The sequence below is a fragment of the Protopterus annectens genome, chromosome 2.part0 (assembly GCF_019279795.1).
Source record: "Protopterus annectens isolate FY-2018-M chromosome 2.part0, PAN1.0, whole genome shotgun sequence".
Taxonomy (NCBI): Eukaryota; Metazoa; Chordata; order Ceratodontiformes; family Protopteridae; genus Protopterus; species Protopterus annectens.
This window is the reverse complement of record NC_056728.1, coordinates 433,704,102-433,730,537: the sequence shown is the minus strand read 5'-3', so window position 1 is coordinate 433,730,537 and position 26,436 is coordinate 433,704,102. Positions and strand designations below refer to the sequence as shown.

General features: G+C 40.7%; 1 protein-coding gene across 2 annotated transcripts in view; it reads right to left on the bottom strand.

Annotated features, from left to right (window-relative positions):
- The window catches only part of VPS13A (vacuolar protein sorting 13 homolog A), a 4,910,496-nt gene that overhangs the window by 3,185,319 nt on the left and 1,698,741 nt on the right, over positions 1 to 26,436 (bottom strand). For both annotated transcript variants that reach the window (XM_044060868.1, XM_044060869.1), the window contains exon 20: positions 17,637 to 17,773. In XM_044060868.1, the coding sequence (XP_043916803.1) occupies positions 17,637 to 17,773 (137 nt within the window). The remainder of the gene's footprint in view (positions 1 to 17,636; positions 17,774 to 26,436) is intronic.

The window sequence follows — 26,436 nt, the reverse complement described above, 5'->3', positions numbered from 1 at the left end:
AAATTTGTGCGAGTCAGGGACTCTGGAATACCTGTCTGGTTTTCGGGTGTAGGAGGGAGGGTGTCAGGAGTCAAAATGGATTCCAGGAAAACATCCTCCACAACATCCAGGACTGGGGGAATGGTCAGGGGTCTGTGCTGTGAAAGATCTAAGAATTCCCCGAGTCTCTTTTTAGACTGAGGATAGTCCTGACTTTCCCATTGGAAATGCTTCCTTAATGTAAAAAAGTATTTTTGCAAAGGAAAAGTCCTCTGGGGGAGAGGCTGAAGGAATGGAATCCTCTACATTAGAATCCTCATAATCAGAGAGGGGTTGGCATGTCTTCATATTCAGATGCATCAGAGTCATCAGACTTCTGTTCAGACAAAACTACAAGAGACACATCTCTTTCTTTTGGAAGGGGTAGTTTGGTTTCTCCTGATCAGTATGATAAGGTCTTCCGCCATTTGAAGCATTTGAGATTGAGGCAAGGAAGCAGGTGCCTCAGAATGGGTTGTCGGTTTCTTGGGTGTGGTTCGTAACCTGGGCCTAAGAAACTCGGTAGTTTTCGAAAGCACGGCAGATGCAAAAGAAGTCATCGGTTTGTGTCGAGATTCGGTAATGCAAAGGACTTCCTCAAAAGCTGGTGCCTGCTCAGCATCTCCGGACCCATCCAAGGGAGACACCACCAAAGGATCCTTAGTTGAAAAAGAGTTTTGCAGCATACCATACTCCGAAAGGGTCTTGGTAGCAGCCTGTGAATCCACAGAAGTGGGCATCAGGGGGTGCGAAAGCACCTCACTGAGGACCAGAGAACTGACAACTAGCTTAACAAAAGCATCATTGGTAGGTTTGGACCTGTGTGGTCTGTCTCTGTCTTTATCTTTACGATTTTTTGGAAGATCTGCTGTCAGATGGCTTACAGAAGCTATACTGGAATTCGAGGACTGTAAGCAGAAATATCTAGCTACAGTAAGGTCCCGACGACGTATAGTTCTGATGTTGAACAAAGCACAGAAGTGACAGTGGGGGGGGGGGGTGTCATGGTCTGGGCTTAAGCAAGTGACACAGTAAGAATGAAAGTCTCGGTGTGGTATTTGCTTTCCACAGGCGAGATAATTGCTAATCTTTTCTGACATCGGTTAGTACAAGAAAAAAGGATCCCCAACGGGGTACTTAGCTTTAGAAGACTTCAGCTTCAATTCGGGAGACGAAAATCAGGTAGCGGCCAACCGGCACTCGTGCAAACTGCTTCTGCTTCGTGCTCCGCGGCAAGAAAGACTGATGTAATGGCGTCGGCTGCCTTACTTTACACTACTGACTACCTGATGTCAGTCCTGAAGCGACAGCAACTGACGCAAACACTAAGCCTCTAGTATTCGGGCCGGCCAAGGGCTACCCTGGCAGGGATAAGCCAAATGTGATGAGTGCAACAGTGAAACATGAAGAACATCAGTAACATCATAGGAGACATTTACAGATATAAATGAACACATGAATTTAACAAAGGATTTCAAGACGGACATTCAGCTGAGTATCTCAGAAAAAGGAAAAGAGCCATAACAATATGAATTGTGAAAAGGGCTCCAACTCCACTAGTGATAAAAGAGGACAAGAGTAATCACTGGCCTGTGGAAGTAAAGGGGTTAACCAGAAGTGGAGGAGTATTACAAATGCATGTATATACATTCCCATTAAAACTGCTATTATGGAGCATAGGAGAATCCTTAGAGCAATAATAAGCTTTCAGTAGAGATAATTATTCATGGCAGGGGACGGGAACCTGGTTTGCAATAATCTGGCTGCATTAGAGGGGAACCATGAAGGAAAAACATGTCCAAAGGTAGTTGACTTCTGAATAGGTACGTGATAATACTCAACATGGAATATGTGAATTCAGTAGCAGAAACACAGATAGAATTTAATTATATCCCATAATAAAATATCTAGGCTAGACTGGATAAAAATTATATTTCACGGAAGTGCATGTATTTTCTTAAAAGCTTCAAGACCCTTCCAGTAAGTACACCACATCATGCACCGGTAATCACCAAGATACCGAAGTGAAAAAAGAAACTCATGCTTTTCTACTTATCTGTTCAAGAGACAGGAACTTGGAGAAGAGCCAGTGGATATGACTCAGGAATTATTAGGGAAGACAGAAATTACTCCAGAATGCAAAGCTAATGAACTAGATATAAAGAAAATGGAAATTAAAAGTGTGGTACAGTTAAGACAGAAAGACATATGGGAAAGAAGGAATAATTATTTAATGGGGTTGGAAAAGGTTTAAGTGTTGCAGAAGGCAATCTCATAAAACGAGAACACCTGCACAGTGATAAAAGGAAGATAAGGGAATATTTGAATAATATGCATAAGTTTAAAAAGGTTGCTGTTATGTAACTACTTCTGTAATATTAAACTGAAAAACCTTATATCACAATGACTTGGGTAACAAAGTATAAACAGCTGCAGCCAAACTTAGGGAGCCTATGACAAGAAAAAAAATAAAAACTACATAACATATAGAGATATTTGGACATTTTATGATAATTGTATAAAGCAGAGGGATGGGGAAACCAAGAAAAGGCACAAATGGAAATATTTATGAAAGACGTAACGCCAAGGATGAAATAAGCTAAAGCTCAACAATAGCTAGGACAAGAAGAGAGCAAATAAAATGTTGATGCATAAATCAACCAACCCAGAAGTCCCCAGGAACAGATAATATTTCTCTGGAAATCTGGAAGATAGGAGGGAAGAAAGAAAAAAAGATCTGGAATGTTTTGTTTTACAACATTCAAAAGGTAAGTACCAGCATCTTGGAAGAAAGCTGTGGTGCTACACTGCCCAAAAAAGGGCAAAGACTCTTCAGACCTGGCTTCATATAGACAGAATTGAATTTTATTTGTAAACATACTTATTAAATTTTTGCATAAATAATGACATAGCTACACATGCATTAATAGAAAACACATTTTTCATTATTTTCATGTGTTACACATACGTTTTCTTTCTGCCCACTCCATTTCATAAATTCCTCAATTCTTGTCATCCCATAAACCTCATTCATCCTCATTACCATTACTCTGCATATACTGTCTACACGTCCATTTATTTCTATGAACTTTGCTCCTTTTGTTTTCTTAAGATCTAACTTTCAATTATTTATCTTCTTCACAATATCTAAAACTTGCATCAGGATTGGTATAGCTTTTGGTTTCTATTTTCTAGAAACTGCCTTTTTGACAGTCAGTAACATCAAATTCAGTAAGGCCTTACTTTGTCAAGGCAATTTAAGCCCTGAATTCCTTAGTTAACAGCATTTGTTCCCCCAACATTTCTGTCAAAATACTCTGCAGGAAAGTTTTAAAAACTGCTCACTCATTAAAACTCTAGCCCCCCCCCCCCCCCAAAAAAGGTTACTCATTACATCTCTCTCCCCAGTCACATCTCCAGGATTTGCTATCTACCCCAAGAAAAGTCCTCTAAGGTCTACTTTGGGTATAAAAATAACCTTTCCAGGCAAAAATTCAAAAATGTTCGATTTGCTGCATACTTGGGATATATTTCTAGTATTCCTGTGTAAACTGTCTTTCCATTCTCTTTTCCCAATCTTTCCTACACTCTTCTGACTGAATCTTATAGCTATCATGGAACATTTTATAAATACCACTTCTTGTTGTGTCTTTCGGCTTTTCCCGGTTAGGGGTCACCACAGCGGAACTCCAGTCCGCTAATGATTGGCAGTAGATTTTTACCAGCCCTGATGCACAACCTTCAACGAAGGTATGCCCATTCACGCATATCTCCATACAGAAAACGCTCTACCTGATAATCGAACAGTCAACGTCTTACTGTGAGGCAACAACGTTACCGCAGCACCACCACCGCAGATATTTTATAAATCCCACTAATTACTTAATTTTTCAACTTCCATTCTAAATTCAGCTAAACACTCTTATCATAGATGATTTTTCACTTAGCACTCCACTACCCCTCTCTCTTTGCCTATACTGTATTTTATTAGTCTCTGGTAAGGAAGGCAGTCTCTAACCTGCAGTCGAAACCTCATTCCACTTTACAGTCTTAAGTCATATCTCTTCAGCTGCTGACACTACCTTTTTTACCAATATACCTAGATATCTCAATCTCCTATGCCCCCACAGGTATAGGTATTACTACACTTTTATCTTGCATTCATTTATTTTCTACCCTGATAATCCCTGGAATTATTTTATTAACCTACAGAGAGCTGAGATGTCCTATTTTGGATTAGTCAGATGCAGTAATGTATTTTCTGCATACAATGCCAGCTTCTCCTGGCAACCATGTCAGCCAAATGCCTCTATTTGTGGGGATCTAATTATTGTGGTTATGGACTAAGAAGAGTACTGGGGGGTGGGATGGAGAGTTGAATGGTACTCCTGTCGGGTATCTGTACCTAGAGGAAACATTGCCCCCATGTATCATATTTTTTGTATGCTTGTTTTTTTCTAATTTGTAGTGGTCTTCAGTATTAAATCTATCATTTTTTTTTTTCTGGACAGCAAAAGCTGAAATTACAATTATTCTTAGTCAACCCCTTCTACTGCTTTTCAGCCTACTAGCAAAAGTGATGTATTCCTACACTCAGTCTCCCTCTGAATCATAATAATTTTATTGATATTACCAAATATCTTCCCGTCTTCAAATCTACACTGAATTACTATGTACTGACACTGCTCTGTGACTGATGCAGCTTGCTTAGCTTCTTTGGAATTCTTCACTAAAGGTTTGCACACCTACAAATTGCTTTTGTCTTTTACTTTATTGCAGATTCCTCTACTTTAATATTGTGTTTTACCTGAAAGTTTTTTTCTTTGAGTTTTAAACGCTCTTGGTTAGCTCCTGTTAAAGATTTGTTTCCTATTCTCTACTTGCAAATGGATTAAAATCTAGCTAAAGAGGAAATAATTTAGATTTTTTTTATTTACTGCAGGAAGAATAGGAACATTATTAATTTTTGGGAGCTGCCACTGCTCTGAGACTGTTATTTTTATGGCATTAAACTCAGTAGCTCGTATTGTCTGTCCAGATTGCATATATGACTCTGGAAACTCCTTGCAGTCTCATCCCCTCATACTACTGAACACTAGGAGATCAAAATGGGAAAGCCCTCTCAAGGCTATCACAGCTTGATTTACATTCTTTCATGTCTTCTCAACCACTTACTGTACAATGCAATATGCAACAGTATTTGCCCCTTTTGTCCTTCTTACTTAAAAATAAATTCTGCAACATCTGGGACAAGATTACCAATCAATGGTGAACCTATGAGCAACTTCACAGGAATCAACTTGGGTTAGTGTTTTTGTTTTGTTCCTAGTGAGAGAAGGACCACAGGAGATATTTCATAGTCTTCCAAAACAATATGGATCACCTGAAAATCTGAAAACTCTTCTTAGCAGCCAACTTAGGATTACTCCTACTACTTTGCTCCTGGTGAGTGAAGGGACTGAAAGACACCAATCCCTGATGCTCTCTGAGTACGCTATGTCTGTGTGGGACTTCCCTGCTTAGTCTGGTTGCTATTTGATGAAAACTTCAGATTTCAATTTTGGACATTTTTGCAGCTTGGATCTCCCTTTTGTTGATCTACTGCATGTGCTATTCATTGCACCTACCAAGAAAAGACTACAAGTGTACTGACCAAAACAACATCAGGGACAGCTACTGATTGCTGGTGATCCTGTGACTCGCTTCTAAGAAATTATCTTGATATCAGTACTACTGGTTTGCTTCCGGTGAGAGGAGGAGGAATGGGACATTGATTCCTCTCTACATGTGGCTTTGGTGAGACCAGCGCTAGTACCAGTCAACAGGCAAATCACCAACATACTTAGTAAAACTAATTCTGTCTTTTCATGAAGTATTGCTAGATTATCTACCATCTAACTTAACTTCAGAGTATCTCTTTAAACACTTCATCTATAAATCTTCAGGGTATAGTAGTCTCCCTCCAACCGGAGTACTACAACCAGAACTAGTCCTCCACCCTCTCTCAGTACGGCTCAGCACTTTGCTTTCCCCCATCTGTGGCTAATCTGATCACATTAGGTATGTTAAGGCAGTGTAGCAATTGCTTTTTCCTTACTGACTGTTCACTGCTTCTACTAAAAGACAGTACAACTTGTAAGAGATGAAAATATTTGAAAAAACATATAGAGGCAAACCTCTGACCATGAGCCCACTATCGGTAAACATTATACCTCCACATCACATCAATCACAGCACACCATTGGGGCCACAACTTATACTGAGGTTATAAAGAAAAATTTGAACACCTCTTTTAACATGCTAAAATATCCCAGGCATCAGTACAAGTCAAAACCTACTCCTTCGCCACTCATACATACTGCAAATCTAAACAGTCCCAGCCAGGTTCACCAGGAAAGCAGGCCAAAAATGAAAAGGTGCATTAAGTCTGCTTCCACACAGAGAAATGTTTTATTATTCATAGGTAGTTCTACATTTAAGCATAAAGACTCTGCACTCACCAGACTGGAAGGTTGTAAGTATAATAAGCCAGTGGTGGCCCATGTAGTGTACTACACCCAAGGTGACATGCAGACAGACACAATGGAAATTACTATGCAACAAAGACACTAATCTTGAGTAGCCCTTGTCTTCCAATAATGCCTAGGTACCAATACAAGATGACTAACAACAACTGGTTAAGTTGGCTGGTGCCATCCTAAAGAGATCAAGTTTGTGCTGGCTTGGGATGAGATGGCAGATGAGACTTCCTGTTTCACCAGGGATGACTTACACCTCCTAACACACACAGTTTTAATGCTTTTGCTGCCCCAGTGCCTTTTTTAAGCAAAGTTTCCTTACTAGGCATTCAAACACAGCAAGCTCAAATTCAAAAATCATGATAATGGCAGTAGTCTGTGCTAGCAATCTAAATAAAAAATGCCCAAACTAGAGTCCCTCCTGCAACTTCAACACATTCAAATTTGTGTAGTTACTAAGTCATGATTACAATGCAATGAGAGCACTCCCTCTATACTTGGTTTAGAGACTAAAATGCCTTTATGACCATGGGTCAAGAGAGTAATCTACATTTGTCAGGAACACCATCAAATTACCCATAACCCTATACTGACACTCTTAGACATGCAAATCCCCCTAAACAAATCCAACCACTACTTCACTGTTAGCTACAGATCTCCATCAATGCCCCCCCCAAAGACCATGGGAAATTACCCTATCACTGCTGAGAGGTTAAATACCACACCAAACACCTGCTTGCAAGAGGACTTCAGTTACCCACTGTTAAGTGGCACAATTACATCTAGAAATGGATATGCTCACTGTTTCATCAAGTTTGTTAATACCAATATGCTGGAACAAATTACAGAAGTACCAGCTAGAGAATCTAACATCCCTGAGCTGATTCTCTCCACCCTAATATTTGTCTGTGCCTCATCCTGCAAATCTTCAACCCTAGTTAAATCTGACCATAAATCACTCTGCTTCTCTGTCAGGTCTAGTGATATCACACCATCATCAAAAGAGACCATCTTTAGGGAGGTTAAGGGGAAAACCTATATCACCTTGTAGAATACTTAAACAAAACTTCCAACAATACCCACAAGCAGACTCCAACTGAGAGGGGATATAGCTGTTAACTTTGACTTTTGCCAGCATCTAAACAGCTGTACAAAATAAAAATAGTCAGTAGCAGTTTGCCCTAAACAAATTGGGAAATTCAGGAATAACCCTCTCTGGTAAAACTCCTACATTAATGAGCTCTGTAATAAAGGAAGGAAGATACTGAAAACATTTAAGAAATCCCCATATCTCCTATATCAGGATCACACCAAAACATGTCAGCAAGGAACCTAAGAGCATTACTAAAAAATGTAAAGTAAAGCAGGTGTTAAACACCACTACAGATAACAAGCAAAACTCTAAATCTTTCTTCAGTTATGTCAATTAAGGAATTATGTTCCAACAATGCACCTCCTTAATATTCACATTCTGATCCAAAAGATATAGCCAATATATTAGCAGATTTAGTGCTAACTTTGCACCACCTACCAACATTGTTGCCCATATTATTCTTGAAAATTTAGCTTCCTATGAAATCACCTTGAGAAAAGTAATGAGTCTCTGCCAAAGACTAAAAACAATACTTCCATGGGACCAGACAAAATGGCTGCTTTCTCATCAGTGTCAAGTGCATATCAGAATCCCTACTTATTTGAATTTTCCGGGGTAGAGTATTGATCACTTGTGGCCACTTTCAGTCTCTACCCACAATAAGCATGTAAACAAAGTTACATAAAAATAGTAAGGTACAAATGACATATGATTAAAATACAAAATGTAAGATATTTACACAATTTACAAAGATTTTGAATATGATGCCTGTTGATTACAATGAGAGGATGGACATGAGCAATAGAAAAAGGAAGGAATTCAAAGTAGAGTGGATGAGAGACTGGATGAGAGACAGGCAAGGATAAAAGAGAGAGAGAAGTGAGGAGGATTATCTTAAGTGTCTGTCTAGGAAGCAGAAGTAGAAGTATTTTGATTGGATGATCAGATGTGCTTAAACATTTGGGGTAAGAGATGTCCTTAAGAAAAGGAGTGAGGGAATTCCCAACGTTTGGGGCCAAGAATTGGGAAAGCATGATCGGAATGTAATTTGGATCGGCGAGGTAACTAAAGCAGGCTGAAGTTAAGGTTCCTGATGCTGTAGGAAGGAACAGGGCAAATTATTTTAAAGGTAGAAGAAAGTGTTCATGAAGGAGTATAAATAACTGTGATGCCAGGAGATCAACCTTTGCTTAACAGGAAACCATTTAGCTTTATTTACTGTAATGCAGTACCTCAAGCTTATCCACAGGGTTTGTGCCTTATGTCTGGGGAACAACCACCGAGACTCCCAAGGGTGGACTCTCTAAAGACCTGGATAATTATAAGCCCATCAGCCTCACCAGCCTTCTATGCAAAGCCATGGAACAAATATCATAGCAGAACTCATTTATGTAGATGGAGGTAATTTACGTGATCTAGATCTCAGTCACTTTGGTTTTAGGAAGGACAGGCCGCATATCCTTAAACTAGAAATCATTTTGAAAAGCCTACAGAGAATATGGCCGTTGGTCATTCTGTCCATACTGCTGACTTTGACATAGTCAAGGCTTCTGACACTGTACCGCATACTTATATTACTGAAAAATTAAATAAACCATTCAAACCCCTACACTGTAGACTGGACAGTTTAATGGTTAGCCAACAGATCCCAATTTAAGGTTGCTGGTGCTCTCTATGAACATAAAATTGTAACTAGTGAGGTACCACTGCATCACACTACAGTGAAAGCATTATAAACAGCAGCCCATCAAAATAAGCAGTAAAAGATTATTCTTACAGGTATATATGGCATCTTATGTTCCCCTGTGACTGCATGCCTAGTACTGTTCCCACGTTCCTATATTCCTATCCATGTCTGTTATCCCAGAAATATTCTGGGTAATCTCTGGACTATTACGGTCACGAATATCTTGTAGTCATGACTTAAAACTGAAATTGGTCTATATAAATCTGGGTCTGCTGGGTTACAACAATGTTTTCTGTCAATGCTACACTTAACCACATGTGCCATCCTGGGGATTGGGGATGCACTGACACACTCCTATCCATTCAGTACAGCTGAAATGATAAAGACAATAACCATTCAGACAACCAGTGTCAGAAGGCAGATGTGCTGGCACCAGGAGGGTATTTGCTCAAACCCCCATCCCAAAAAGTGCAAAGCAAAAGGATAAAAGGCATGCAGTGGCAGATTTAGGCATGGGCACAGGGGCGCGCATCAGCCCCTTTTTAAACTTTTTTTTTTTTAAAATCAGGTGCATTTTCCCAAAGAATCCTGTCTCTAAACATGCCTAATACATCGGAGATGCGATTGGAGGTTGCAGTCAGATGAATTTTTTTTAATAACGATCCTCCTCCAACTGCATCTCTGTTGTAATTTAGGCATACTGGTGGGAGCTGTCATATGGCTAAGTAATAGGTTCATAGGTTCAAACTAGGCCATCTGCCCTAGGGCATTTATAAGCCTAGCCAGAGTATGTGTGGCTTTCACCACCCCTTAGGATGAGAATACTATACCCATTAGTTTGCTGTGCCTCTGTCCAGCAGTGACACAGAGATGATTCCCGGGGTAAACCTACGATCTCCCATCCACTCGTCAAGATTTCTCTTGAACAGAGTCAGTGAGGGGCTCTGCCTCACATGGACTGGGATTCTGTTCCATAGTGTAGGGAGTCTCTGGGTGATGAATCTGTCCCTCAAGCATGTCCTATTTATATCCGTGTTGAGGTTTAGCTGATCTTTATTGCTTTTTTAAACAAAGTTCGATATATAAGAGGCAAGTTAAAAACAAATGTCATGATTGTCATATAACTTAAAACGCTTTTAGTCAATGGTGTAGCTGGAGGGCGAGAGGAGGGGCGGTCCACCCAGGCACACATTTATATTAAGAGTTTTAATTGAAAAAAAAAAAAGTGTTTAAGGGTGTTGTTCATCTTCGTCCCATAGCATCTGTTCTTCCAGTCACGTCTGTGCATGCCACACAATTTGAAATACAGTACAGCATTTGTTTTGATCATTTTGCTGCCTGTCCTAAGTAAGGAGAGTTTTCAATTTCTTACTGCTGCCTGCGAGTGCACTAGTGAATGTATTTTGCTGATTCTTATTGCTGCCAGAGTGTTTAATTTGTTTTGCTGCTGGTTCTTGTTGCTCTGTATGTTGCTGGTTCTTATTGCTGTGTGTGTTGCTGGGTTGATGTCTCTTATTGCTCTGTGTGTTGGGTTGATGGTTCTTATTGCTCTGTGTGTTGCTGGGCTGATGGTTCTTATTGCTCTGTGTGTTGCTGGGTTGATGGCTCTTATTGCTCTGTGTGTTGCTGGGTTGATGGCTCTTATTGCTCTGTGTGTTGCTGGGTTGATGGCTCTTATTGCTCTGTGTGTTGCTGGGTTGATGGCTCTTACTGCTCTGTGTGTTGCTGGGTTGATGGCTCTTATTGCTCTGTGTGTTGCTGGGTTGATGGCTCTTATTGCTCTGTGTGTTGCTGGGTTGATGGCTCTTATTGCTCTGTGTGTTGCTGGATTGATGGCTCTTATTGCTCTGTGTGTTGCTGGGTTGATGGCTCTTATTGCTCTGTGTATTGCTGGGTTGATGGCTCTTATTGCTCTGTATGTTGCTGGGTTGATGGTTCTTATTGCTCTGTGTGTTGCTGGGGTTGATTGTTCTTATTGCTCTGTGTGTTGCTGGGTTGATGGCTCTTATTGCTCTGTGTGTTGCTGGGTTGATGGCTCTTATTGCTCTGTGTGTTGCTGGGTTGATGGCTCTTATTGCTCTGTGTGTTGCTGGGTTGATGGCTTTTATTGCTCTGTGTGTTGCTGGGGTGCTGGTTTTTATTGCTCTGTGTGTTGCCAGGTTGAATGGCTCATACATACATTTGGTCTGTTCCTCTTAAAACTTTGTGGTTTTCTGGCAAATCATTGAGGATTGAATTCACTAAATAATGATAGTCATTTAAGTTTCAGTCTTCGTACCTTCAGGAAACGCATGGTAACACAAAACACGTTTTATTCTAGTAACTTTCTAAGATTATACAAGCAATGTTTAAAATTTGTCCCTGGTTTTGTGCGTTTGACCCCCTGAATAAATTTTGGCTTTTACCAGATTTCTTGTGCTGCAAAGTTGAGAGATTTAGTTGAGTGTCAAGTGAATTTTACAAGGAGCTGAGAGCTTTTGGGAAAGAGAAGTTCTGCTTATCCCCAGTTTGTATTGTTAGTAGCACAGCAGATAGTATACTTGCTTTTGATGCAGAAGGCTGTGAGTTCTAATCCCACAGTATGTAGATGGACTGCTGATATTGTACTATGTTGTACTTTAAAGGGAGTGGATACTTTTGAGGAGATAACAGTTTCGTCATTACTAGGTAATCAGTTTGCCATCCATTCCCTATTGCAATATTACTAGCTTATCATTTTTTTAATGCAACACAAGCAATTTATTCTTCAAGGGCAACAGGCACTTTATTTGTAGATGAAACAATTAAATATAAAGTTGTTTGCTAGCAGCAATTTCTTCATTAGTTACAGATCTCTTTAATATGGATTTAGATGACTTTTACTTTTGCACAGATTGTGCATATTTACTGATATTGGTGGGTTGTAATGACAGAAGTTTCAGTAGACTTTGATTATATAAGGAATATAATTTAATTCAATCAAGAAGGTGAATCAAAGAACACATGTATGTTTGCATGCTCCTAAATATGTGTGCAAGGGGCCTATGATTTGAAAACAGCCCAAAGCTGAACTTTATCCATCACTGGCCAGATACATTTTCTTTGAATGTGGGTTTCAATACTGTTTCAATGAATGAGAGTTTAAAGGGCACAGAAGTTTTAATGCTACGTTAATTTTCATTGTGAGACTGTTTTCCTTTGTTTAGCAGATTTCTATTATCAGTGTTTGTGCTATAAAACTTTAAAATAAATTTTTAAATGAAATCCATAACAGTAAATGTAGAAGTAAAGCATAGAGCAGTATGCACATTACAATGTTTATGGTAAATGCAGAGAAATAGCCAAGTAATGGGAAACTGGAATGACTGTGGGGGGAAGGAGTTCTGTGTATCGGGGGCCCATTTGACCATGATTTTTGCGAGGGGGGCTGCAAACTCAAAGACAGTCCTGGGCAGCACAAACTCTAGCTATGCCACTGCTTTTGGTTAAGTTATTAAGGTGCTATTGTAGAACAGTGTGTCAGATATTTGAACTGAAGCCCAAAAATGACAGCACTTTATATGTTTATGAATGTAAATGTGTCTCCCTATTTTTCTCTCAGTGGGGAATTTGCAGACCTAATGGTTCTTGTCTTCTGAACTGAGAATTTTAAATTTGTAACTGAATAAAAAAATACATAGTTTGACGGTTTTGTTTGGGCTGAACTGCCTATTGATAGACTTTGTAACTGCAGTCAAACACTGGTCACAATGTCAATTAAATTCGGTTTTATTTGATCCTAAATAGGTTATGATACACTCATACTGGCTGACTTTTCAACCAACAGCCCTGACCCATCCATTCACAGCCCTCTTTTTTTTCCCCCACTTGTGCACAAGGCTTCAGGTTGTCACTTCAGCAACAATCCTGGTGTCCTTAGCAAACTGAAATGATGATTAAAAATATAATTGAAATATAAAAGAAAACAATATATAATTGAAATAGATGCAAGGAAAAGAGACGTGAAAAATAACAAAAAATTAACTTATTTACAAGTTAAGAGCGGTATGCACAGCAACCAGTAACAAATGACAGTGAACATGTTTTTTTAACCGGTCGTGTCTGGTTTAAAGTTTTTAGGTAACTCAAGAATCTTTGTGTACATACATGTAGCTCTCCTTAATGTGAAAGGTTTACTAACAGCTGCATCTAGAAAGCACACGTCATGGTTAATAATGCTGTAATTAAGAGTATATTGATGAATTGACATGATTCTAAATTTACTACAGATATTTGTTAAAAATGTCATTATTAAATGCGTGACAGACCCTTTTAATGTGGAACATGCAGTTTAAATGAAGTACATTTGACATGTTTATGTTGGGATGGAACTAGAAAGAAAATGATGCTTTCATTACACAAAAGGAGAAAATTAAAGCCGAGTAGCTGATGGAGATTTGTAGATGTCTTGGGGATGGTAACAAAGGCAGAGTTGCAAGAATAGATGGAGGATGGGGAAATTAGGTAAAAGTTTTATTGCTTTGGAAAATGAGGTGGTTGATATCCTCACTGGCATGGATTTTGTCCCGTGTAGTAGTTCGTTATACAGAATGCTTCTGTATTGGTAAGGACCTTCTGTGGTGGATGCCACGTATGAGGTGAATGTTTTGTGCCTGTGAGTGCTTGAATGTGTTTTTTGATAATGCAGAGGTGAGCTATGGAAAAGGTGGCTGTATATGCGAGTTGATAGGAGCTTAATCAGTGACTGCTAATTATTTATGGTACTTAAGCATTTGGGAGTAAAAAATGTAGAACGCTTCGATGGTGGTATAGAGCTCATGTGATGAATGGTATGTCTGAGGTGAACATGCTGTGGCTTTAGGTGAGATTCTGACCTTTTTAATAGTGCAGAGGAGCTATCTGAGCAATAGTCACGGAACAGGAGGTTTGCATATCAGGACTGATAGGAGCTTAATCTGTGGTTGGTATTCATGTTATGGTTGTTAGGCATTTGGGAGTACATTTAACATACAGAGTAAGAGATTCAGTTTTGAACTGTTTGAGGGCACCTATTGGAATGTGTAGCAGAGAGAATGAGCCAGGGAAAGGTTTGACACATTGGGCAATAATTTTATTTTGCTTTCTTGGCTAAAAATGTGTTTTATGGCATAACCTGTGTTCATTTGTTGATTTATGTGGGTGGCAAATATCAATGATGCATCTGTCCAGAGGCTGAACTGTTGTTGCTAACAGTGTAAACTGTTTCATTAGGTTACTAAGACAGGAGATGCAGCAAACCTACTGGCTGATTAAATTCAGCCTCAACTTTATCCCTCTCTCCTCCTTAACCTTCCCTCAAAAATACCATCTAATATAACCCCTCTCCCCGCTATCACTAGGGAATAGGTCCTTGAGGCCAAGAACACTGCATCAATGGGTCCAGACAATATCTCAGTATGCCTTCTAAATAGCATGAAACTGACCTGCCAGATCCTCTGGAATTGCTATTTAACTATAACTTCCAAACAGGCTTTTTGCATGAATGGAGAACAGCAAATTCATCCCTCCGCACAAAGGAAGGCCATCTACAGACCCTGGAAACTACAGACCCATAAGTCTCATTAGTCTTGTATGTAAAGCCATGAGAAGAATTATCATGGAAATGATCAATAGTGATATAGTAAACCTCCAAACACTGGATCCAACCCAGTTTGGTTTCATCAAGGGCAGATTATGCCTAGTCAACCCGGTGGACTTCTTTAAGAAGGTCACCAAAGCAATGGATGAGAGCAAAATGGTTCACACTGCCTACCTTGACCTGGCTAGGGCATTTGACACAATACCTCAACTCGAGCATTGCTGACAAACTCAAAAGGTTGGGTACAAACTCATATGTCACCCAGTGGACAGCCAACTAGCTCACAGACAGGACCCAGGAAGTTAGAATTAAGCAGCCACCTCTACAAAGAGGCCAGTCACAAGTGGAGTCCCTCAGGGAACAGTCCTTGGACCACTCCTTTTTGGCATTTACTTCTCTGAAATCAAGGCCAATGTCAGTGGTCTTTGGCTGATAAAGTTTGCAGATGATTGCAAATTAGGAGCCATCATTGAATCTCCAGGAGGGGCTGACACAGACAAACAACTGGTGTCAGAGCCACGGACTAAAACTAAATCCCAAGAAATGTATAACAGTATCCTTCAGGAAGTCATCCACCCCTGGTAACTATCATACTGACAACATACCCCTTAGAGTTGACCCAGTAGTCAGGGAGTTGGGGACATGCATGGACAGTAATCTAGCCTTTGACTATCATGTGTCTACAGTAGTGAGGAAATCCTATGCTGAACAACTTATAAACAAAGGTATGGTATCAAAGTCCAAGGAGGTCATTGTTCCACTGTATTTGGCATTCATAAGACTTGTCAACTACAATACCCCTTTGGTATGTACCTAACTAGGTCATACCTCTCAACCTCTTAAAGCAAGAAATCTGGACAAAGGCATTTATAAAAGTGAGACTGAGGCCCAAAAGTAGGGACAATTTTTAAATATTGCTCTTACAAACTAAGAAAGTTGGCAGAACAACAGGTTTTGTATTAGCATGAATTTTCTGAAGGGTATGAAGTCTGAAACTCAAATGTAATTATTTTCTAACATCAGTCTTCAGTGATTTGCCACTAATTTGCTAGAAAACCACAATTTTATGAAAAACAGACAAAAAATATGAGGCAAACATCTGGACATTCTGGAAAAAATTGTACAGTTGAGAGATATGCCAGGCATATCCAACTACTGGAACGTCCACAGAGGTTCCTCCCTAAAAGAATACAGGGCTTAAGTAAAATGTCCTATGCAGACTGCCTTAAGGCTCTATCCCTGTATTATGTCTCTTACATGCTTTTGTGGAGAGATCTATTCCCTATATGCAGGGCATTGTCAGACCCCACTGTGCTGGATCTCCTGCATATCCACAAAACAAACAGTACCAGAATTACCTGTTCTAAAGACTTAAACCTTACCTGTGACATAAATTGGATCTGCTGGAGAGACAGGTATGCATCCCAGAGATTACCCAGTCTGTACAAGTGCTGTGTGCTGCATAGGAATTACCTGTTTCTTCTGCCGTATCCACAGCAAAATCGTATGCAACTGAATGTACATTGATGTCATTCCACACGTCAGAGCTTCTTAAGATGTTTTTTTCACAACCAGCAAACCTAGTGTCCCACTTGCCCGCTTCCACCCCGGTAGTCAACTAACCAGACTGTGCCCCCCCATCTTTTGCAAATTCCTGGATCCGCCACTGTGTAGCACAATCAAAGAACATGAACTAGAAGAGACAACTTTGAGAAGTAAAAGATGCACTAAGCATATTTCCTGACAAAAATTCTGAAGCTAATCCTACAATGAAGTATACATCATCACTGAATTAACACAGTACTGAAACTGGTCACTGGCACTTACCAAATGTTGCCAGAATAAGTGGTGAGAAAAATGTTATACCTTTTCTGTTCATCAGCTACAGTAAATTATGTAAGCATATTTGTGTTATTAATTGTTACTACCAGCACACATGTTTGCATCTTTGCCATTAGACACAGGTCATGGCTGAAAAGGATTTTTTTCACATCCTACTCAGCCACTTAATCAGCAGTCAAATAGACAATAAAATAACTATGTGCACTAGAACTACCTCAGGAAACAGTTACTTTCTAAAAGCTGCTTATAGGTTCAAAGGTAAGTATTAGGCTAGATACCCTTGTGAACCATTTTAATCCTAGCCAGTTTCCCTTTTGGTGCTGAAATTAACTTATCCTATATGGTATTAGACTGGCATTTCCCATCCCATGGTTGATAATTAAATAGTACCCCTAATGAGAAGACACAAGATTATACAATAGATAACTTGAGGGTGCTTACGTATGGAATAAAGCATTTAGGAGCCTTCTCTGTCCATTAGTAGTACAGGGACCAATCCTGAGGTCAAATTTATTTTTAGCTTATCAAAATAACAGTGTGCAATAGCTAAAGCCTTTTTATTGTGCCACTGTAACATTTGTACAGTCAGGTTACACTGAATAATCATTCAGATGCCACTGCAAATGTGTGCTAAACTGGCAACAAAACGGATTACTGCACAATGATTTCAAAGATCCAGAAAAGAATAAATGAACAAAATCTTATGCAGCTGGTACTTGATGTCTATTACAAACCATTCACTGGAATTATATACAAACTGTGCTGCTCACCACTGCCTTACTTCTAAAACCAAAATCGCTTTACTCTGTTTACACATTATGCTGTGTGACATACAAAATGATGACTGGCTATACAAATGACAGAATAAAAAGCAAAAAGTACCTTCAAATGACCTAGGTCTAACACAAGTAGATTAGCTGATGAATCATAGAAGCCATTTTGTGGAACAAGGACATATGAAGCCATAAGATTAATTTTCAAATCGAGCACCTTCTGCGTCTCAATAACATATAACAATCCTGAAAAATGAATATTCAAACAGTTAACAAATGGGAAAAAGACAGCATTTCATTTCATGGTAAACATGGAGGCCAGGGCCACAATGTAATATATGATGGACTTGTTTTCCTGCTTCCAACCGACATACTTCAAAACATGAAGTCATAAACATACAATAAAGAAAACTTTAATGTTTATTTTCTCTGAAAAGTTCAACTTTTAAGTTATTACATGACAAATTATATTACAACTTCACATGTATGCTGTGTTGTAAAATCCACTGTTGTATTCTCACCTAAAGAGTTACACCTACAGGGTTTAGGCTACAAGGAAAGATGAGGTAATACCACAGTCAGAAAGAAATCAAGTCATACAAGAAAAATGGGGGATAAAGTCTAGCACTGAAGTGCACAGACATAGAAACCTGACTGTGACCTAAGCAAGTGTGGTCCAATTAGTGACCCTAGCAAACGTGCTTGGGGGGGGGGGTTGTAATGAAAGGGCAGGGCAATGCACATACATGCAATCATTATGAGAGGCAATGCTTGGTACACAGTGATAACAATAAAGTGCCTCCAGAATTTTAAGAGAAAAAAATCATAACATACATTAAAACGTGCGCCTGTTTTGTGTGTACACATTTTATAATATATACATTATATATATATATATATATATATATATATATATATATATATATATATATATATATAACTGCGGTGGTGGTGCTGCGGTAGTGTTGTCGCCTCACAGTAAGACGTTGTCCTGTTAGATTCGCAGCTAGAGTGTCTTCTGTGTGGAGACATGCGTGAATGGGCGTACCTTCGTTGAAGGTTGTGCGTCACAGCCGGCAACTCGGCACGTAAAAATCTATTGCCAATCATTAGCGGACCGGAGTTCCGCTGTGGCGACCCCTAAAGCCGAAAGACAAAAAAAAAAAAAAAAAATATATATATATACACACACACACACACATATATATATATATATATATATATATATATATATATATATATAAATATATGACACTTGGTCGTATACTCCTACATGAAACACAAAAAGTTAATACAATACTCCTACATGAAACACAAAAAGTTAATACAAATCAAAATAAACAGTACTTTTTGCAGGGGCAAGTCTTCCTGCATCTCCACAACCCCGGCTAATTATACATATGGGCTCCGCGATCGCACTACAGTGGAGAAAAGGCCAATTGCCCAGTTTGCAGTCTTGGACAGAAATATGCAATCAACTGATTTTTACTTTGGCAGATCCACTACCGATATTCAAAAATACTGAAACTGTGCACATTTTTCAGGTTGTAAAAGTGACACATGCTCAGCCTGTGGTAGGAAGGTAAACACATATGAGTGAATCTTTGTTGAAAAGAGATATAATCTCAATGTGTGAAGCACTTCAGGCTCCTGTTTTTTTTTTTTATTTTACTTACCTGCACCAGTTTAACAACAGCTATAAACTGATGTATTTTTTCTTGAAGCCAAATTAATTATTTTCCTTGATATCAACAGTCACCTAACTAGACTCTTCTATCTTAAGTTTTTATAATAACCCTCCCCAAGGATCAAGCTAAGGGCCCTGAGGCTATGCTATCTCCCTTTCCTGAACAGGTTTCACCACTTCCTACAATTTAACTCTGGCTTCATACATTGAGATTAAGTCTCTTCAACTAAAAATTATACACTTGTTTATGCTCCTAGCTCAGAGCATGCATCAACTCGCAGCATTTGCAAAGTTTCAGAATTTTTGAATATTGGCAGTGAACCCATCTTCATATGATACCCAATTCTTCCCAATACTATAATATCAATGAATTAACCTGTACTTTAATCAGTTATAGGTAGATTACATCTTCTGTCATTATACAGAACCTACTGGAATATGAATAACTCATATTAAACCCTGTTTAGTCCACTGTTATTGAATGCTGTAAGTTATGTTAGACCTAGCAGATGCAGAGACCTTGTTTGGCTCTAAGCACACTTCTTATAATGGATACATCAATAAATCACTAGATACTATATTCCTTCTTTCTTGGAAAGGGCGCTACATTACCTAACGTAAAGGATACAAGGTAGACATATCTTGCTGGGACAGCTGGACAGTTCACAGCATGGTTCTGACTAGCTACAATTATGATTACAATGGCATAACACTTAAGGGTTATAACCAGACTGATTGTTATGCATTTGTTAGTACTTGCTGCCCATTTTTAATATGGCAAATGACATCTGTTGTTTCACAGACGAGATGACATACTGATGGATTTAAATAGAGAGAGACATTTTAAAAAAAAAGTTTTATTGATTTATTTATTTTACTAAAACGCCAGGCACATCTTAAAAAACATTTTAAAAAGTGTACTTTGTGGTATACACACAGCACATGCATGGCTGTATTTTTGTAAAATCACTTCTGACACTCATAAGCAAATCTGGAAGGATAATGTGGTGCACCATCAGAAGCAAGGTCCTGAAATAAAGCCTGCTCTTCCATCAACAATAGAGGATTACCTTTGGCAATTACTGGGAAGGTTTCCCACACTGCACTTCTGAGGATCTTAGCGCATGGAACCACATACTTCTCAGCCAGCAATAGTTGATACAAAGGAATCTCAGCAGAGTTAGAAGGAATGTACATGGGAAGCCCACAAGCCATGAAATACACTAGTGGACCAAGCAAGTAGGAAAGAATCCACATTTATGTGGTGCAAGAGGTCAATCTCTAGTGTGCACCATGTTCAGAAGACTCTAACCAGGGATGGACTCTGAATCCACAGATGTAGGGCAAAACTCAACACCTGGTTCATGCAATTTGCCAACTTGTTCAACTTACTATGGATGTAAAATCGAGAGAAAAAAGAAACACCCGGCCTGAGGCCCACTGTCCTAAGAGCAATGCCTTCCAGCACACGGCTGCCTTATCAGGTTAGGAAAGGTCATGGAAAAGTCTTCTTTGCAAAGGCCTTTTACGGCTATGAACAATGTCCTCAGCTCTAACAGGTTCATGTGGAGCTCCCTTCCCAGGGAGGGCAACACTTCAGGCACCTTATGGGAAACAAGGGAAGCTCCTCACCTTGCAATAGAAGTTTCTAACATGAAATTACATGACATCTGTGATAGTCTTGCAGAAAGAAGGGAAATCCATAAGATGATTACAGGAAGGTTTCACTACTCCAGAACCCAGAAACAAGGACCTAACATCAAAGGAAGATCCCCTCAGTGTATTGTAGCTCTGAAGCCACATTAACCTCACATACAAAACACACCACAAAGATTGTAGCACCATTATGTCTAGAAGGAAAAGCAGTCAGTGCCTGAGCCTGGACCCTGCACTGCTTGCTTAAGGCATTCACATCCAGAACCACAGCCTCCTCGAATCTCCTCAAGGGCAGTAATGACTGGTACTGGAAAATGCCCAACTCTAGTTCTGAACAGAACTTCCTGTGTGCCAGGGTCAGAAGGGACTTCTTCCAGTTTATGATCAGCCTTAGGGATCACATTGACAGGAATACCCAAAGTACCTTAAATGGGCCACCAAAAGCAAGTCATCCAGTTAAGACAATCAGAAGAACTTTTCTGCAAGACTCTGCTCACCATGGCCAACACACCTTGGTATATCCTTAAGAAACGATGAAAACTCAAATTATACCCACTTTGAAAATGAACAGACACCCATCCAGACAAAAGTGTAGTAAGAGTATTAAGTGTGTGGGTCTCGCAAGATATATCTGATATGCCGAGTGAAGTCACCAACACTGAAAATTTGACAAAAGTTAACTGTCCCCTTCCAGAACAAAAGGAGATTGGAGCAAAAACCCTGCTCTTCCTCTAACATTGAGAGTATCCACAGTGCCTTGGTACAGTTTAATGTTGTCCCAAGCACTCTTCTAAAAAAGGTAAGTCTGCATTCTTCAGAAAGGTGTGTAGACGGATAAAGCTTTATGGTGTAGAGGGATTAAACCATGACTGCAGCCCAGATGACCCAGGTCAGAGTAGCAATTCGAATACTGCAACATCTGGGTAGAGTGGGGGAGAAGGTAAGAATGAGTGGCAGGATCAAATCAGTCATTTTGGGGAGGGAGGAGAAGTTGCTCATGACCTGGCAGTGCAATACTGCAAGCAGAGGATAACATGAAAGCCCCCGACTAGAATCAAACATGGAACCACCAGTGGCTAAAGCTCTCAGGAGGAATGCCCATAGTGATGTGGTGGATATGTCACCACCAAGGGGGAGGGGTTAAGAGAGGGTGAGAAAACATCTCCACAGCCTGTGTCTGGTTTGTTGCTGGATGATAAATTTAGGAGCGTCTGCCATCAGTGGGGCGTAGGGGTGGAGTTCAGGTTCAGATAGGGATGCCTTTTGGTCCTGGTCTTTGGGGGAGGGATAAGTCAGACTCACCCATCTGATGGGACAGACAGTGTGTCCTTGGTTATGGCCAAGATAGACAGGTAAGGTACCCTGACTGAACCCTACTAGAGGGGATAAAGCTGGATGACTTTGGCTATGACAAGGAGTGAGTGAGTGAACTCACAGGCACTGCAAATGGATGTAGAAATCTCGGCATGGGCAAAAAAGAATCCTCATGGCTGCTTTGATGACTGCTCCCCTCTGGACAGTTCTTGCCCTAATCCCAGGTGAAATTCTTGGGTAAGGGAACAAATAAATAGGCAGGTCTGGCTGGAGAAGAAGATTGATTAGGGGGAAAAAAACAAGTCTACAAATGGACTTCTTTGTGAGTGAAACCTCTGAATTCCATCAGATGACAGAATGTGACAACAGTCCAAAATCCACTGCAATTGCTCTCCAAGGTGGGGGGGTCTCTGAGACTTACCCCCAGTCAGTCCCAGAAACGACACACAAATAGTGGGCCGTTGTGTGGTGGCTGACTTAACTGGAAGTGCCAGTGGCAAGAATATTACATCTGAGAGCATTCACTCTCCTACAGATGCTAAGGAAGCCTCATCTTCTTTTGGGGATAGGCGTACAGGAAGCTGGAGGGGGGGGCATACATTTTCCAAAGAAAGTCATCAACCAGGTCCTAAGCATGGTGGGTCTAACAGCACCACTCACAGAAAATGGGCCACTGAAATTTTGTCCCCATGTTCCTCTTAGATGAAAAGTACAGTTTTGTACCTACCATAAATGTAGATGTCCGATAGACATGCAACTGCAGTCACAACATGCGGGTTGTCCTGCCTCAGGCAGCCCTCGGTCGGCCAGATTCCAAAGTCTGGGTCCGGCGTCAGCTGGTGTCGCCTCCTCTCCGACGTCAGAGCAGCTGGAGTATAAAGGCATCGGCCGACGCCATCTTCTTCAGTGTTTCTTGCCCCAGATGCCAGGTGCCCTCCAAGGAAGGCTGTAATCAAATTGGAAGACAAAAACAGGATTCCAAACAAAAGAATGAGCAATAACACAAATACACCATAACAGATATCCCCAGCTAAGAGTAACAGGGATAGGAGTGGACCCTAGGCATAGAGGGGTATGGAGGGAGGGAAAATCCGACTGCAGTTGCATGTCTATCGGACATCTACATTTATGGTAGGTACAAAACTGTACTATGTCCTTCAAGAATGCAACTGCAGTCATAAAGTACAGTTTTGTACCTACCATAAATGTAGATGTCCGAGAGGTATGCATCTGCAGTCCTAACAAATGGGTTGTCCTGCCTCAGGCAGCCCTTCGGTCGGCCGGATTCCAAAGTCTGGGTCTGGCCTCGGCTGATGTCGCACTTCACCCGACGTCATAGCTGCTGTTTATTGGGTATAAAGGCATCAGCCGACGCCATTTTCCTCAGTGTTTCTTGCCCCAGATGCCAGGTGCCCTCTAGGAAGGCTAAATTTGGATAAATGCAAATGGTTCCAAACAGTAGAGAGCAAACAATATAAGCATGTATATACATATATACAAACAAATACACAATAATAGATTCCCCCAGCTAGCTACAAGATGGGCAAATACCCTAGGAGTACCACAGAGGGGAAGGAGGGTGGGTAATCCTGACTGCAGATGCATACCTCTCGGACATCTACATTTATGGTAGGTACAAAACTGTACTATGTCCTTCAAGGATGCATCTGCAGTCCTAACAAATGGGTAGAATACCATAGCCAAACTGGGGGAGGAGGCACTAAGATGATTATGGTGTAGTTAAGATCCCTTGCAAAACAGCAGTTGCAAAACCTGCTCGGGATCTGGAGTATAAAGGTAGATTATAATGCTTGGCAAATGTATGCACGGAGCTCCAAGTAGCAGCTTCTAAAATGTCTTTGGTAGCCACTCCTCGTAGGAAAGCTGTAGTAGTGGCTGTAGCCCTTGTGGAGTGAGGTCTGATGTTTTCTGGAGTTGTCTTTCCATGAAAAGAGTAACAAAATCTAATGCAATTTCCTATCCATTTTGAGACTGTCTGTTTTGAAATTGCTTTTCCTTCCATTCCTGTTGCATACGCTACCAGAAGCTGGTCAGTCTTTCTGTTGGTCTTGATTCTGTCCAGATAATAGCGCAATTGCCTGTGCACATCCAATGTATGTAGTAGTCTTTCCCCCCTGTTCTGTGGGTTGGGGAAGAATGTTGGCAGGTGGATTGCTTGGTTCAATGATACCCTGGAGACCACTTTTGGCATAAAAGTAGGATTTGTTCTCAAGGACACTCTATCCTGATGGAAGTTAAGGAAGGGCTGTATTGCCATTAATGCCTGTAATTCAGAAACCCTTCTTGCTGAAGTGATTGCAAGCAGGAAAGCAGTTTTCCAAGATAAGAACTGTAATTCTGCTGTTGCTGCTGGTTCGAAGGGGGGAAGTGTTAACTTTTCCAGCACAAAGTTAAGGTCCCATGTAGGCAAAGGTGGCTTCCTTGGAGGCTTTACATTTTTAATTCCTCTCAGAAACTGCCTGAGTAGAGGATGAGAGAAGACTGGAGGATCCATGTTGTATTCTGCTGAAATTGCTGATGCATGAATCTTAATGGAGGAGTAAGACAGGCCATTGTGGAAAAGTTCTGCTAAGTATTCCAGGATGTTAGCTATGTTTGCTAATGATACATTTTCTCCTTTTGCTGCACTCCAAATGAGGTATCTTTTCCATTTGGCTGACTAAGTCTTCCTTGTGGAGGGTCTGCGAGCCTCCAGGATAATGTCTTTAACCCTCTGGGATAAGTCTGGGTTATTTTGCTTTATGTAATATTCCAAGCAGCTAGCTGCAGTGTTTTCAAGTTTGGATGTAGGATCTTGTAGTTGTTCTGTGTTAGCAGTAAAGGAACCAGAGGTAGAGGCCATGCGTGTGTCCGAGACATACTCCTCAGTAGCGGGTACCAATGCTGCCTCGGCCAGTCTGGAGCCATCAGGATGATCCTTGGGTGATCTTCTTTGATCTTCAGTAGCACTTTGTGCATCAAAGGGAGAGGTGGGAATGCATATGCTGTCAGGTTTTCCCAACTGAAGGATAGGGAGTCCACCTTCCAAGCAAGTGGGTGGTATGCCCTTGTGCAGAATTTCCTCAATTGGCGGTTGTGTGGGGATGCGAACAGGTCTATTTCTGGTAGTCCCCATTTCTTTGTAATGGTTTTGAAGATGTCTGGATGCAGCATCCATTCGTGGGCATCCGTGGTAGTTCTGCTTAAGGTGTCTGCTAGTGAATTTTCTTTTCCTGGCACAAATTTGGCGTGGAGTTGAATGGTGTGGTTCAGGGCCACATTCCACAGGTCCATTGCCATCCGGCATAGAGGATATGAGTGTGTGCCTCCCTGTTTGTTGATATACCACATGACTGTGGTGTTGTCCGTCCTTATCAGCAAATGACCTTGTTGAAGAAAAGGTCTGAATGTCTGAAGTGCCTGTTTCACTGCCAGCATCTCTTTTTGATTTATATGTAGGTTCAGCTGGTCTTGTGTCCATAGGCCTTGTATACACTTGTCCACCATGTGTGCCCCCCAGCCTAGGTCTGAGGCGTCCGTGGTGATAGTCTGGCTTGGGTGAGGTTTGTGGAAGGGCAGACCTCTGTTCAACTGACAGGCCTGAGCCCACCACCGGAATTCTTGTTTCAGGCATGGAATTATTGGAATCTGGGTTTCTAGACTGTGCTTGTGTTGAGACCATACATTCCTTAGGTACCATTGCAACTTCCTCATATGTAGCCTGGCATGTGGAATCAATATTATGCAAGATGCCATGTATCCCAGGGCTTGCAGGACTTTCATTGCTGTAAGCTGGTTCTGCGTTGTTAATGCCATGAAATAGAGTGGTAGTTGCTTTTGCTTTTCTGCTGTGAGAAATGCCATTTGATTTGATGTGTCCAGTTCTGCACCCAAGAATGTTATCCTTTGGGATGGTACCAGCCTTGACTTTTTCATGTTGACTGTGTATCCCAGGACTTGCAGTAGTTGTATAACCTTTTCCAAATCTTTTGTTAATTTGGTCTTGTTGTCCGCTTGTATCAGGCAGTCGTCCAGGTATGGATAAATTTGAATTCCCTGAAGCCTGCAATGAGCAATTACTGATGCCAGGCATTTCGTGAATACTCTGGGCGCAGTAGATAAGCCAAAGGGCAATGCTGAGAATTGATAATGCTCTGATCCTGCAAGAAATCTGAGGTATCTTCTGCAATCTGGTCGTATAGGGACGTGCAGGTATGCCTCCTTGAGATCTAGAGTCACCAGCCAAGACTCC